Here is a 16,361-nt window from a genome sequence, read left to right as displayed (position 1 = left end):
TGTGAAAACACAATTACTGCAGTAGGCACAGGTACTTTTGGTGCAAGGGGATTTTGTTCGGCCTTGGGACCAGGGAAGTCCCACATCTTGTGCCAAAGCCACAAGCGACAGTAACCAATACATTGTCTGCATTGTTTTACAGCACCGAGAACAAATGAAATCATTATTTTCCTATGTTTACAAATCATCTTAGCACAAATGCACAGCCTGTAGATCTCCATAACCACCTGGTGCATAAGTAATTCCTTTACAGCTTTAGTTTGGATGAATTTAGAAATTTGTTTCCAATCAGTTATTAAGTAACTGGAGAAGCTATCAACTACGGACTCTGGAGCACGAGGGCGTGGTATTATCACAGTTCCTATCAAAATACCTTGCTGAAGGTCATCATACATGGTTGGGAAAAGCCTGTGTGAGTCCCTCGGATTGAAAACTGGGGGTAATTCAATCCTTCTCACAAGGCTACGATCCCGAGTTTACAATGAACAAACCGGGGTTCAAAGCTCATTCGAGGCCTGGCTGCAGACACAAAGCCAGGATCTCGTTTGCTGGCTCCCAACGTGGTAATTTTTTTCCATCCCACCAAACGGACGTGGTCTGCTCTAGGGTCAGAACGTCGCCCCCAGGCAAACCCCAACATAAACGCGCTTCTTTTCAGGGTTCCTGCTAAGAAAAACAGAGCCGCTCCGGGGCAAGCCTGAACCAGACTCTTCCCGGGCGGCCTCTATGTAACGCGTACGCGCCGGGCGACTCCTCCCGGCCGGCCCCACGCCCCCGCGCCTGGGCCGCCACTCCCCGCCCCTGCCAGCCCGGATGTCATTCTTCGTTTTGCCGGATGTTGTTGTGAGTCGGAGAGACACGTGAGGCTCTGCTACGTCATCACCAGGCACGCGCAGGAAACATGGCGGCGGCGGGTGTTGTGAGCGGGAAGGTGAGTAACGGCCCCGGGCGACACCCCTGCCTTTCTCTGGAACGCGAGCGCTGTCGCCGCCCGGAGGCGGGCGGGGGAGGGCGCTGACGGCCTGTCTGCATCGGAACAGCCCGGGGCGGATGGAGGAGACCCGCGGGCCTGGTGGTGTCAGCTGTTTCCCCAGGAATGCCGGTTCAGCTGGGGACGGAGAGCCGGCCACTGCTCCGAGGCCAGCTGGGCCCCGGCGCTCATCAGCTCTGCCCTGCCCTGCCCCGGAGCGTGGAAGCGTCTCTGCGTATGGTCTTTACGGAGGCACAGGTGCTTCCCATGGCGCGCTCACCTTTAACCTCACTCATTTCCCCCTGACTCTAGTTCCTTAAGTCTACTCCAGCGTCTTCTCTGCCTCTGAGGGCGTCAGCCTGACTCGCCCCTTAGCTTGGCTCTGGCGAAGGTGTCCGTGGCCCCCCTCGGAAGGAGCTCAGTATATGGCCCCAGGCAGCCGTGCGCTTGGAAGAGAAGCGTCCACTGGAGTCCGTGTTGCTAATCTGCCAAGTTGGTGGATGGTTGGGAGCAGTGAGGGAGCTGGAGATTGCCGCCATTCCACGCGTGTATGGGAAGGCGGTGGTTAAAGTGTCGTCCTCGTAGACGTCTCTGGGATGTTTCCGTGGCGGCGGGGTGGGAGGGTATTCGTCGTGCAGACGTGGTCCGCGACACCTGGTTGGCAAGGCGTTAGCATTAGGTCGCAGAGCGCCCATTCACATTCCGAAGGCACATCTTAGGCATATTTAGGGCACTCAGGTTTATGACAGGTCACTGGCGGCGTTTCCCATTGCGGAGGTATTTCATAAACAGCTGGGACTGACTGGTAATGACTCATCGAACCCCAGAGACTGTTTACTCGTGGCAGATAGCTTCCTCTATTCCTTGCGTTGCCTCATGGTCTCCCAGCTGTCTGCCACCCCGTTTTGAATCATTTGACAGCGTTTGTGGTTTGGGGTCTGAAATACTAGAGCAGGTACCAGAATAGTAAATATGATCTTGGTTTTGCTGTTAGCCTGAAGTGTGACCTTGAAAATCGAGGCAGTTATGACTTCCCTGTTCTTTATCTGCAAATGCTGCCAAATTTATCTGCAAAGGTGCTGTCAAGGATTATGTTTATTGGAGTTGTTCGGAGTGCTTGCAACTAACAAAATATAACAAAGATGCCAAACTTGTATGTACTGGTACTTTTAGATCGGACATCCTTTATTGGGTTACTCATGGCTCTTGTCAGTTTCTCTCTCTCTCTCTCTCTTTTTTTTTTTTTTCTCTTTGTGGTTCTCTGCATCTTCATTTTTATTTATTTGAGATGCAGAGAAACAAACCTCCCGTTGCTGGGTCACCAGAGCTGGGAATTGGGAACTCCATGTGGGTCTACCATGTGGGTGGCAGGAGTTCAGTGGCTTGGGCCATCACTGCTGCTTCTTAGGGTTTGCATTAGCAGGAAGCTGGGATGAGAAGCTGGAGCTGGGAATTGAGCCCAAGCAGGTGTCTGAATTACTAGGCTAAATGCCCACTCTAGTTTTTGGTCTTTATATATAGAGAGGATGGATGCTGATCTTCTGCTTGACTTGCCACATAATTAAAAGCTTATCCTCTTTGATTTTCCATGTGTTCTAGTCTACTTTGCAGGAGGGGATCCTTACCACGTAAATCATACCTCCCTTTTACAGGTTTGAATTTGATGAAGTAGAGCTGTGGAATTTAAAGTTTTTTTTTTTTTTTTTAAACTCTTTTTGCAGCTGCCACCTTTTGTAGTCTGAATTCTTAAAATTAGTTTTATATTTTATAACTATCACCTCACTTATTCTTATGCACTTCAAATTCGCACCTGTTCCCATAACTCCGCTGAAACTAATTTTCTCTGCTAAAACCTTTCCCAAATAATGCGAAAATGATGAGTAGAATCCACACAGTCTTCCTTCAGTGAATTCAGGCATGGTTTAAAGGAGTCATTTGTCTGGTGGTATGTAAAACAAATTTGGAAGCAACCATTTCTGTAGCACTATGTAGTCAATAACCAAGTCCTGCAAGTTTTACCTTTAAATTTGCTGTGTCTTCTTTACTCTCAGTATGTGGTTCAAACCTTTAATCTACCTATCTACCATTGTTCTTTTTTTTTTTTTTTTTTTTAAATTTATTTGACAGGTAGAGTTATAGACAGTGAGAGAGGGAGAGACAGAAAGGTCTTTCTTCCATTGGTTCACTCCCCAAATGGCTGCTACGGCCGGCACTGCACCGATCTGAAACCAGGAGCCGGGTACTTCCTCCTGGTCTCCCATGCGGGTGCAGGGGCCCAAGGCCTTGGGCCATCCTCCACTGCCCTCCTGGGCCACGGCAGAGAGCTGTACTGGAAGAGGAGCAACCAGGACTAGAACCCGGTGCCCATAGTGGATGCTGGGGCTGCAATCGAGGATTAACCAAGTGAGCCCTGACGCGGGCCCCTACCTCTAGTCTTATGTTGTTGCTGATTTTTCTTTTTTTTTCCATTCGGTGCCCACAATCCCTTCTTTGTACTACCCCCAGAGGTATTTATTTTTAATGTGCAGATATGTAGCACAGCAGGGTAAGCCACTGCTTGCAAAGTTGTCATCTCGTATCGGAGTACTGGTTGAAGTCCCGGCTGATCCAGCTCCCTGCTTATGTGCCTGGGAAACCAGTAGCAGATGGTCCCTGCCATCCATGTAAGAGACTTGAATAGAATTTCTGGCTTTTGTGACCATTTGGAGAGTAAACCAGTGGATGGAAGATCTCTCTCTCTCTCTCTTTCTCTCTTTCACTCTGTCACTCTTCCTTTCAAATAAATACATCTCAAAACAAAAATCCATCACTTTATTATTTTCACTATTAAAAAAATAAAGTTGGCTTTCGTGCCCTAAAAAGACATGCTACCTTTTATACATCTGCTTCCCTGTCTTGCTTCTTTGAGACAGAAGAGGAAGAAATGTGTGTGTGTGTTTATTTCTCTCTCCCCAGGAAAGTTTAATTAAGACTGTCTGTTTTAGAAGCCCTGTAAAGTAGATGGTTAACCAAAGCTCAGAATAATCACCTGTGATAGTTTAAAAAACGTGCATCTGTTAGACTACCAGCTTTGTTGAATTGGAGTTGCTCAGTATTGAAATCTAGGTTGCAGAGTCATTTTTGTTTCAACTTTGTTTGCTTTGAACTTTGAGTGTCAGGAAGTGACAGAAGTTAATCTTTGTCATCTGGAGAAATGGGATAAGGTAGTAGTTAAGAACTCGGATTTTGCCGGCGCATGGCTCACTTGGTTAATCCTCCGCCTGCAGTGCTGGCATCCCCTTTGGGCTCTGGGTTTAGTCCCTGTTGCTCCTCTTCCAGTCCAGCTCTCTGCTGTGGCCCCAGAGGGCAGTGGAAGATGGCCCAAGTGCTTGGGCCCCTGTACCCGCATTGGAGACCAGGAGGAAGCGCCTGGTTTCGGGCTTCGTGGGCAGGTCGTAGCAGCCATTTGAGGGGTTAACCAACGGAAAAAGGAAGACCTTTGTCTCTGTCTCTCTCTCTGTCTAACTCTGCCTGTCCAAAAAAAAAAAAAAGAAATGATTTGGAGTACTTTTTTGGTTTGGGTGTGAACTTTGCTTTCAAAATTGTTTCTAATTCTCATTGTTATATTAGGAATTTAAAAAATACCTTGCTTTAGAAGACATAATATTTGTGGATGAAAAGTCATCACAATAAGGCATTGATTAAGGAGATATGGGGCCTGTTTGCTTAGTTTCAAACCCAAGCCCACGGCATTGTAGCTGTGTGACTTTGCCCAGTTTCCCCATGGGGATAATAGTTATACTTCTGTAATGAATTGTAAGGAAATGAGTAGTTAATCGCAAAGCATTTAGAATAGCATGGCCTCAAGTTGGTGTTCAGTAACTGTTAGCTTTTGATACTACTGAGGAAGATCTTTCAGTTGTTTAAGATTATAAAGTTAGTATTGGTTGGGAAATATTTGAATGTTTACTTATACTGGCAGTTTTTTTCTTTGATTAACATGTAATGCTTGTACATTTTTATGGACTACAGTACAATATTTCAAGAGATTTCTATTTCCTTATTTTTATAGAGCCTGTAAGTCTTATGCTAGCAATTTTCTGTAAAGAAATGAAGGCTGCAAACAAATATAAAAGCAGTATAGTTAAAATAAATTGGAAACAGGAAAAATAGAAAGGAAAGTGAAGTTTGGAACTGGAATTGTGATTATTGAATAAACTGTTATACTTTAGCATGTGATAGCCAATTTCCCAATTGCTTCAAGTTAATTCCAATTGCATAAAATCCCAAAATAAAAAGGGAAATGTGATCAACTTTTAGAATTGCATAATCCATGATAAAATAAAAAACCAGTTTCAGGTGATTACAACAAAGTGTGATCTTCCATGAGTTCTTTCCACTATGTAATACAGTGAGTGTGGTTATACAACATACTTACCCTTTTGGTGAAAGCAAAAAAACCCTAGAGTGTTCCTAATATGCTGATTTTATGCTAATGAGTAGGGTTAAATACAATATGATGGTTTTGATTTTCTGATGTTTAAAAAGCTTTCTTTTTGTGAAGCAGAGATACAGAATACCCATCCACTGGTTCATTCCCTGAGTGCCTGCAATGGTCCCAGGATAGGGTGGAAACCTGGAATTCAACCCATCTCTCCCACTTTGGTGGCACGGGACCAGCTACGTGAGCCGTCAGTGTAGCCTCCCAGGGAATGCATTAACAGGAAGCTAGAGTTAGGAGTGAAACCAGGACTCATAGTAACCACTAGGCTAAACACTCGCCCCTCTCCCTGATCATTGGGCTAAACAAGGGTTTTTGTTAGCATGTGTGAATCTATTCAGTCTTGCTTATAAGACTGATATATATATATATATGTACTTGTCTATATATATATAAATTTATTTTTATTTGAAAGGCAGAATTAGAGGCAGAGAGAGATATATATATCAACAGAGAATGAGATTGATCTTTGACCTGCTGGTTCATTCCCCAAATGGCCATAATGGCTGGGACTGGGCCAGACCAAAGTCAGGAACTTCATCTGGGTCTCCTGCATGGGTGCAGGGGCCCAAATACTTGGACCACCCTCTGCTCCTTTCCCAGGCACATTAGCAGGGAGCTGTATTGGAAGTAGAGCAGCCGGGATTAAAACTCCGGCCCATTTGAGATGCCGACGTTGCAAGCGGCAGCTTAACCTGCTGCGCCACAGTGCTGGCATTAGATTGTTTTTCTGAGATGAGTTTTTGAAAGAGGGTTTGCATTTGATTAAAACTCCCATGAGTTTGTGGATTTTAACTATTCTGTGTTGTTATATAAGTGTGGTAGCGTATATTTTAACAGTCAGTCAAATAGAGGGAAAGAATTTACATCCTGTTGTGAATATTGAAAGGAGGAATAGGGACATTGTAAAGCCATCCTGCCTGACAGATGAATAGACCTGAATTAATGGGATGAGCTGAATTTACCTACCACAGAATAGGAGAAAAGGACATGGTGTGTCGTAGTTTCTGGCATTCATACTAGTGCCCTGATGGTTACAGTTATTTTGATTCAACAAATACTTTTCAAGCACCTAGTTTGCTCTTGACCATATCATACATTGGAGATAATCACAAAACCATTTTCTTTGGGGATTGCAGACTTCAGGTATTCAGAAGGAAACCTTCACCAGCAATCACCTCTTTACTCTGAGTAAGAAATGCAGCATGAGTTCTATGTCCTTGAGTTGGGTGCTGTTTTCAGTGAGTTTATATTCTGAAGACCTGGAGAATGACTGCTTGTCAGGGGATCAGATCCTGCAGTGTTTCACCTGCACCTAGCCTAGATCCTGGCACATAATAAGTGTTCAGTGAAGAGTAAAGAGCAAGAAAGGAGAAGAAGTTGGGGGATTAGAATGAGAGAGATGGGTCCACTGTTCTCATTTTTGAGTTAAAAATCCCATTATAATACATTTCCATTCACTACAGGTTCTTCTGTAATTATATTGGGATTTTGTTCTATTGTAAATAACTTGAAGCAATTAGGAAATTGGCTTTTTTTTTCTTAATCAGAATTTGTTTTACGTCATTTTTGTTGAGAATTTATTCTGCAACTTAAAATTACCCCCATCTAGTTCCTTTTAGTTAAGCTTATAGTCCTGTGAGAAATCCATGTTTTAGAAAGATAAAAATACTCTTAGTATATAATTGGCTTTCCTTTTTATTCCCCTTAGACTAGATCTTGTAATACAGTTACCTAGGATATGAGTATGTTACCTTTATTTTTTTCTGGTATTATTTAACATGCATTTGATTGCTATGTGCTGGGTCTGTGGCTACAGTGGTGGTTAAACATGGACTATTCTTCACGTAGAATGGTAGCTTGCAACTTTAAAGGATTTCAACTTGTGAATTAATAGAAGGATGGCCATTTTTGAAGAAGTAAGTGTTAAATCTTAGCTGTGATGAGACATAGATTCTGGGCCTGGATGAGAAGTTATAATCCAGCCTTTTTCACCTTTTGGTGGAAGAAAATCCTCATGAAATTTATATACCTTTTCTTCTTGTGCTGTCAGGTTTATGAAGTCATTGGCATAAGAGAAATCATTAATTTGGTCATTCTGTCTTAGACTGCTAAAGTATTCCCGTCTCCTCTGTGATACTTTTTGGCACACTGATATCCTTAAGAAACAATACTGGTCTTGCAGTCTGCCCTTCACTGGGAATTATACTACGCTGTGTATCTTAAAGGCTCACTCTTTGCTCTCAGATTTTCTGTGGTGTGTTACCTTTACAACCACCTGTGTTCTCTGTTTAGTTCCATAGTCATTACTGATAAACAAGTTTCAAATAAAAATTTTAATCTGTTTTCTTCTTCCTATACTCCTTATTTCAGTAAATAACCTCATCTGTTCAGTTCTGTCCTTGACTCTTCTGCCTTTCACCTCTGACATCTAATCAGTCAGGAAGTCCTGTTGTTTTGACCTGGTTAAATATTTCTCTAAGCCATCTGCCTTTCCTCATCTCCGCTGCCACTGTCTCAGTTTAAGCCGCTATGAATCTTTCCCTCTTTGAATTCAATTGCAGCTGTTCTTTCTTGACCCTGCAGCCAGTGTGCTGGCTTAGAAGAGGCCAGTTTGCCCATGACATCCCCCTGTGAGAACTCTAGTGGCTCTTGTTTGTCTTCAGGGTAAATCGAAAACTCCTAAATTCTTTAGCAAGGCTTTAAAAACTCTTTGTGATATGAACTCGCTTCTTTTTTTGTCTCTAAAAAGAAATAGCTAAAAATGTCATCCCATTCAGGATCCCTTGCATTCGTCATTTTCTGCTATGACCATTGGTTTCCTATTGGTTTTGCTCCTAGTCAGGCACCTTTTTTTTTTTTTTTTTTAACATTTATTTATTGATTTATTTGAAAGGCAGATTTACAGAGAGGCAGAGGCAGAGAGAGAGAGAAAGAAGTCTTCTATCTGCTGGTTTACTCCTCAGATGGCTCCAACGGCTGGAGCTGTGCTGTTCTGAAGCTAGGAGCCAAGAGCTTCTTTCGGGTTTCCTGTGCGGGTGTAGAGGCCCAAGGACTTGGGCCATCTTCTGCTGCTTGCCAAGGCCATAGCAGAGAGCTGGGTCAGAAGTGGAGCAGCCGGGACTCGAACCAGCGCCTATATTGGGTGCCGGGCACTGCAAGCCGTGGCTTTATCCACCATACCACAGAGCCTGCCTTGGGCATCTCTTTCAATGTGTGTGTGTGTGTGTGCGTTTTATTGATACCTTTTATCTCCAGCATCTCACTCATTACATGTTTGAGGGTAGACTAAAACATTACTAATAAATCAGACAAGTTGGAATGGGAGTTGTTGGGCAGGCTATCACCTGTGCTGTTTTGAAGGAATTTGAAAAAATTATTTGCAAACTGAGGGAGAAAAATGGTGCTCCAGATGCTCACAGAAAAAGGCAAGAGGCTTTGAGGGAGCAGGGGAGTTCAGAGTGGCCAAGGCACTGAGTCTGAATGCGTCGGGGAGTGCCAGGAAGTGAGCAGCACAGTAGAGGTAAAGGGTGGAGTCAGAAGGATTTTAAGCTCAGATCTGATGTGATCTGATATACATTTTATAAAGATCACATTTTGGAGTAGAAATATTATACCCTTTACCCAAATTATTGGAGTGTGACTATGTTGGGAGGAGAGAGAACAAAGTTATTTTAGCAACCTAGGCTACAAATGATCAGGAGTCATTGTGAGAGAAAGATTGTGTGAGAGGAGGTTTAGATGAACTTAGGATATAGGGTCAGGATGACGAAAGGCATTTAAGATAACTTGGTAGATGAGATGTCTTTGACAAGAGTTGGAAATATTAGAAGCTTTAGATAGAACATACTCAGTTTAAGATGTCTGGAAACTCACGTGGAGTTATCAAGTATGTCCTTAGATATTTGGTGTGGAGCTTGCTAATACACCTTGGAAAAGACTGACATTCCCTGGGGGTACTTTCTCTAACCAAAGGCTTAAATTATCATGTATGTGTCAGTTGGGTTTTAAAGAAACCAAACTTTTGAGACTGTTTTTGTTTTTAGATTAGCTTTCACATAGTTCAAGAATAAATTCACATAGTTCAAGAATAAATGTTAGATGTGGTAGGTATTGGATTTCCATGTTTGTGCAGAGATTTAGGACAAGAATTTTACCCTAAGCTTACAGGGAATGGGCATTGTGGCATTCCTTGTTGCGTGCCAGTATGAGTCTGCCAGTATGAGCTGCCTGCATTCCTTGTTGAGTGCCAGTATGAGTCTGTGCTGCTCTGCTTCCCATCCAGCTCCCTGTTGCTGGGAAACAGCAGGTGGTTGTGGCTATTTGTGTAGTGAACAGTGAATGGAAGATCTCTCTCTGTCTCTCTATCTCTGTCGCTTCCCCCAACCCGACTTTCAAATAAACAAATCTTTTGAAAAATTTTGGGCTGAATGTTGTCATTCATCTTTAATTATCATAAATCCAGTCCCACTTAAGAGTATGAACAGTGTAAAAAAGACATTATTTTGGAAAGTTTCCCTTTTCAGCCTTTTGTGTCAAGAAGAAATGTGAACGTGAGTTGGAGTGTGCAAAAATACATCCTTTTACTTTGTTGGGAGTTAAATTTATATTTTGTTTTCCTGAGTTTTGCTTTTTAATTCTTACTCGATGAATTAGAGGCCAGCAAATTTATTCTAAAATGTTTGCTGTGATCCTCAGAACTCTTTTAATAAGTTATTTCTGACATGATTCCTTTGCTGAAGGGGGAGAAAATGTGTACTCTATTGGCATCAAATCATTATTGGAAGTTCTATAAATGTACTTATCTGCTTGGGTATCTGAGCAAATATTTGAGAATAAATAAGAACCTGGTGGCATAAGACAATTTTATTCCAAATGGAAAACTCACCCCCACTGCCCTTTATTTTAGCACTTTTTTTTTTTGGACAGGCAGAGACAGAGAGACAGAGAGAAAGGTCTTCCTTCTCCGTTGGTTCACCCCCAAATGGCTGCTACGGCCAGCGTGCTGTGCCGATCTGAAGTCAGGAGCCAGGTGCTTCCTCCTGGTCTCCCATGCAGGTGCAGGGCCCAAGTACTTGGGCCATCCTCCACTGCCTTCCTGGGCCACAGCAGAGAGCTGGAATGGAAGAAGGGCAACCGGGACTAGAACCCCGGGTGCTGGCACCGCAGGCGGAGGATTAGCCAAGTGAGCTGTGGCGCCGGTCTTATTTTAGCCCCTTTTAAAAAAAGATTTATTTTATTAATTTGAAAGACAAAGTTACAGAGAGAGGTAGAGACAGAGAGAGGTCTTGCATCCGCTGGTTCACTCCCCAGATGGCCGCAACGGCCGGAGCTGGGGCCATCCAAAGCCAGGAGCCAGGAACTTCTTCTGGGTCTCCCATGTGGGTGCAGGGGCCCAAGGACTTGGGCCATCCTCTACTGCTTTCTCAGGCCATAGTAGAGAGCTGGATTGGAAGAGGAGCACCCGGGACTAGAACCAGCGCCCTATAGGATGCCGACGCTTCAGGGCAGGGCTTTAACCTGCTGCACCACAGCGCAGGCCCCAGCACTTTCATTAACATCCCCATGCCCCGCCGCATCCTCAGGAATATTCTTTCTTGTGTAAAGATTTTTCCCTTTTTGTAATATTGCTAACTACTTAGAGACAAGGAATTTAATCTTTCTATTCTCTACCGTGTCTAGCACACAATTGCTTAATGAAAGTTTGTTAAATTTGAATTTATTTAAGCAGTTTAGCACCACCAAGTGGCAAATCCTTGAATAATCTTGTTACTTTTTGTTCCCTATGGATGCCTAATTTGCAAATAAGTAGAATTGTGATTTTTATTTTTTTTTTTTTGAGGCAGTATCAGGATCAATTTAGTTTTATTTTTCATTGTTTTTGTTAGTGAAAATATCTCCACATATGTATTGTTTATAGGCTTGTATATTTTAAGACAGTAGACTGTATGTGTAAATTATTTTTATACAGTTTTATTGTACAATTGACAGGTAACAGACTATATAATTTCATAACTTTAAATGTATGTGTACACCATGAATCTGAATACAAGGTAATGATATTTCTACTGCTCCCTCCAAGTTTCCTCTTGACTCATTGTAATCACTCACCTGTCCACAGGTGATCACTGAATTTTTTGTCAATATAATTTGTGTTTTGCAGAATTTTTTGTGGATGGAATTAAATACTGAGTGTTCTGTTTTTGATCTGGCTTCCTTTGTTACTTAATTCCTTATGTAATTCCTTAATTACTTTAAGATTCATTCATGCTGTATGTATTATTTGCTTAATTTTGCATCTTGGCAAGAAATACCCCATTGGGTGAGTACATAATATGTTAGATCTGGTCACCTATTGGTAGACATTTGTGTGATTTTCACTTTGGCTGTTACAAATAAAGTGAACATTAGAATACAAGTCTTTGGCCGGCGCCGTGGCTCACTAGGCTAATCCTCCGCCTTGCGGCGCTGGTACACCAGGTTCTAGTCCCGGTCGGGGCACCGGTCCTGTCCCGGTTGCCCCTCTTCCAGGCCAGCTCTCTGCTGTGGCCAGGGAGTGCAGTGGAGGATGGCCCAAGTGCTTGGGCCCTGCACCCGCATGGGAGACCAGGAGAAGCACCTGGCTTCTGCCATTGGATCTGCGCGGTGCGCCGGCCGCAGTGCGCCAACCGCGGCGGCCATTGGAGGGTGAACCAATGGCAAAAGGAAGACCTTTCTCTCTGTCTCTCTCTCACTGTCCACTCTGCCTGTCAAAAAAAAAAAAAAAGAATACAAGTCTTTGTATAAGGATATGCTTTCTGCCGGCGCCACAGCTCACTAGGCTAATCCTCTGCCTGTGGCGCCAGTACCCTGGGTTCTAGTCCCTGTTGGGGCACCGGGTTCTGTCTTGGTTGCTCCTCTTCCAGTCCAGCTCTCTGCTCTGACCTGGGAAGGCAGTGGAGGATGGCCCAAGTGCTTGGGCCCTGCACCCACATGGGAGACCAGGAGGAAGCACCTGGCTCCTGGCTTCGGATCAGTGCAGTGCGCTGGCCGTAGCTGCCATTTTTTGGGGGGTAAACCAACAGAAGGAAGACCTTTCTGTCTCTCTCACTCTCTCATTGTCTAACTCTGCCTGTCAAAAAAAAAAAAAAAAAAAAAAAGGATATGCTTTCATTTTTCTTGAGCAAATATCTAGGAATCGAGTGGCTGGATCATATATGAGTATATTGTATGTTTATCATTTTTAAAAAAGTCTTAAAATTTGAGAGCAAAAGAGAGAGAGAGAAAGAAAGAGAATGTGCTCCTATCAGTTTTACTACCCAGATTTCCTCAACATTTTGCTGGAAGCCAGGAGCCTGGAACTCAGTGTAGATCTCTTATGTACTTGGATCATCACCACTGCCTCCCAGCGGTTTGCATTAGCAGGAAGACACAGGTTTTGTAACTGCCAGACTAAACACCTGCTCTTCCTTTCTTTTGCTTTTTTTTTGTTTTTTAAATTAGTTTACTTGAAAGGCAGACATACAGGGAGACAGAGATCTCCCTTCTACTGGTTTACTCCCCGTACCTACAGCTGAGATAGGGGCAGGCTGAGAACAGGAGCTTGGAACTCAATCCGGGTCTCACATGTGGGTGGTAGGGACCCGAGTTGTTGATCCATCACCTGTTGCCTTTCAGTGTGTGCATTAGTAGGAAGCTGATCAGAAGTGGAAGTGAAACTTGAACCCAGACATTATAATATGGTATGTGTGTGTCCCGAGTGGCAATTTAACTGCTATGCCAAACACATCCTTGATTTTAAGATGTATTTTTCCATTGTTAAATTCACATCATGATTTTTATCATTGTTCCTCCACTACCCTTGAAATTTGATTTAAATCCTATTTAAAGCTTTACATTTTGTGATAATTATCAGTGATTTTTAGCATCTTACATGCAGAAAATTCTAATTCATAGATTAATAAGTCATAAGGCAAGCATCCTTGTAACTACAACTCGTATCAGAAATAGATTTTTGGTGGCTTCCTCAGAGGTCTTCCATGTATCCCTCATCCCCTAAGTAACTGCTGTCTAAACTTATAATCACTTTCTTGTATGTATTTATTGTTACTGGTATTTTAAAAATTCTGTGGTTGTGTCATTTGAAATGTTTTCTTTCTATATAGTATTACTGGGAATTCCTTTCAGTTTCTTAAAATATTTTTTCATTTATATAAAGGGAACAAATTTAGTGTATTTTATACATACAGGTTTTTTTTTTCTTTTTTTTCCTTTTTTTGACAGGCAGAGTGGATAGAGAGAGAGAGAAAGGTCTTCCTTTGCCATTGGTTCACCTGACTCCAATGGCCGCTGCGGCTGGCGCACCGCGCTGATCCGAAGCCAGGAGCCAGGTTTTTCTCCTGGTCTCCCATGCGGGTGCAGGGCCCAAGCACTTGGGCCATCCTCCACTGCCTTCCCGGGCCATAGCAGAGAGCTGGCCTGGAAGAGGGGCAACCGGGACAGAATCCGGTGCCCTGACCAGGAGTAGAACCCAGTGTGCCGGCGCCGCAGGCAGAGGATTAGCCTATTGAGCTGCAGCGCCGGCCATTTTATTTATTTATTTTGATTTTTGTATGATAGCCATTCTAACTGGGATGAGGTAAAAACCTCATTGTGGTTTTTATTTCCATTTCTCTGATCACTAGTGTCATGAGCATCTTCTCATGTGTCTGTTGGCCATTTGTATTTCATCGTTTGAAAAATGTCTTGTCTTATCCTTAGCCCATTTCTTAACTGGATTGTTTACTGTTGAGTTTCTTGAGCTCCTTGTATATTCTGGATATTGATCATTTATCAGATGTATGGTTTGCAAATATTTTCTTCCATTCTGTCAGTTGCTTCTTTTTTTTTTTTTTTAAGACTTTTTTAAAAGAAGAAAAACAAAGATTTTTTATTTACTTGAAAAAGTTACAGAGAGGGGAGAGAGGAGAGAGAGAAGGAAAGAGAATGAGAGTGCTTCCATCCACTGGTTTTTAGTCCTGAAGCAGCATTATTTTGTGCATGTAAATGATTCCAGAAATTATTTTTATATAGGGAAGCCATACAGAAATTTTTGGTAGTTTTTGAGGCAGTAGTTGAGATTTATGGTATGAACATGTTAGAAAATTTGAAATTAACTCCTTCCTTTAAGTATGTGGTCTTTTTTTTTTTTTTTAAAGATTTGTTTATTTATTTGAAAGAGTTACACAGAGAGAGGAGAGGCAGAGAGAGAGAGAGAGAGAGAGAGAGAGAGAGAGGTCTTCCATTCGATGATTCACTCCCCAGTTGACCGCAACCGCCGGAGCTGCGGATCTGTACTGATCCGAAGCCAGGAGCCCAAGGACTACTGCTTTTCCAGGCCATAGCAGAGAGCTGGATTGGAAGTGGAGCAGCCAGGTCTCGAACCGGTGCACATATGGGATGCTGGTGCTTCAGTCCAGGGTGTTAACCCACTGTGCCACAGTGCTGGCCCCAAGTATGTGGTTTTTTTTTTTTTTTTGTTTTTTTTGTTTTTTTTTTTTTTTTTTTTTGACAAGCAGAGTGGACAGTGAGAGAGAGAGAGACAGAGAGAAAGGTCTTCCTTTTCCGTTGGTTCACCCCCCAATGGCCACTGCGGCCGCCGCACTGATCCATAGCCAGGAGCCAGGTGTTTCTCCTGGTCTCCCTTGTGTGTGCAGGGCCCAAGCACTTGGGCCATCCTCCACTGCCTTCCCGGGCCATAGCAGAGACCTGGAATGGAAGAGGAGCAACTGGGACAGAATCTGGCACCCCAACCAGGACTAGAACCCGGTGTGCTGGCGCCGCAGGCGGAGGATTAGCCTATTGAGCCACGGCACCTGTCAAGTATGTGGTCTTGAGTAAAGTTGCTGAACAGCTCTTGTCTCAGTTTATTCTTATAAAATGAAGATAGAGATAATGTGATTTGTTGAGACTCCTTTAGGATGACTATAGGATTTAAATGAGATCAGTACCTTGAAAACAGTGCTATTCAGTTATTGTTATCACTAACTTGTTTTATATTTGAAGTAAATTGTGTCCCGATGCAACTTATTTTTTTTTCCTGTGCTGTTAAGACTTATAAAATATAACTGTCCTTCAGCATGGGAGGAAAATTTGTTCCAGGACCTCCCCGCAGATACCAAAATCTGCAGGTGCTCAAGTCCTTGCTACACTATGGTATAGTGTGCACATAACTTGTGTAATCCTTTGGTACACTTTGTCACCACTAGATTGCTTATAATACTGATACAGTGTAAATACCATGTAAACAGTAGTTACTTTGTATTGTTTAGGAGATAATGATATGAAAGTCTGTACATATTCTGTACAAATACACTTTCTCAATTCTTTTGAGTCCTGGAATGCAGTATCCACAGATAGGGAAGACTATGTAAGATATCATAAGGTTTAGTTGCTGGTACAAATTAGTAAGCTTATTAATTTCATTCCATCTGCTATTTTTGATAGAAGTGGTAACACTAATACTTCATATTAGAAAGTAAATGTGACTGCTTTCTAAGGACTACAAATAGGTTTGGAATTTTGAATTTGTGGATGTGTAATTTGTCCCTTAAAAAGTGCTGAGGACTTAAAAGGAACACAACAAATGAATGCGTGAGGCTTTGACCTTTTTTTTTTTTTTTTTTTTTTTTGTAAGGTGCCTGCTACTTTAATACTTTTTAGATTTTTCTCAGACAAATTACTTAGGAAACTCTTTAAACTTTTTCTTCAATATCAAATAAAATAGGCAACAGTTGACCAACAATTGTATGGAAAAGAGAGTTGCTTAATGTGTTTTGGGAAAAGTGTTCATTTGATTCTGTAGGGTTTACTTCTTTAGGGTTCCAGAATCTCTTTAATGTTAATAGGGTCACAGAAGTTTAAACTGCATTGCTAATTGCATTGTTAATGAGC

At 42.6% G+C, this 16,361-nt stretch overlaps 1 protein-coding gene across 1 annotated transcript in view; it reads left to right on the top strand.

The window, feature by feature from the left end:
* The first annotated feature begins 846 nt into the window (after positions 1–846).
* The window catches only part of TBC1D15 (TBC1 domain family member 15), a 75,281-nt gene continuing 59,766 nt past the window's right edge, over positions 847–16,361 (top strand). The window contains exon 1 of the mRNA XM_062203217.1: positions 847–931. Within this exon, the coding sequence (XP_062059201.1) occupies positions 902–931 (30 nt within the window). The 5' untranslated portion in view covers positions 847–901. The remainder of the gene's footprint in view (positions 932–16,361) is intronic.

This window comes from Lepus europaeus, chromosome 10 (genome assembly GCF_033115175.1).
Source record: "Lepus europaeus isolate LE1 chromosome 10, mLepTim1.pri, whole genome shotgun sequence".
NCBI lineage: Eukaryota > Metazoa > Chordata > Mammalia > Lagomorpha > Leporidae > Lepus > Lepus europaeus.
Note: the sequence above shows the minus strand (reverse complement) of the source record. Positions and strands in the feature narration are given on the sequence as shown.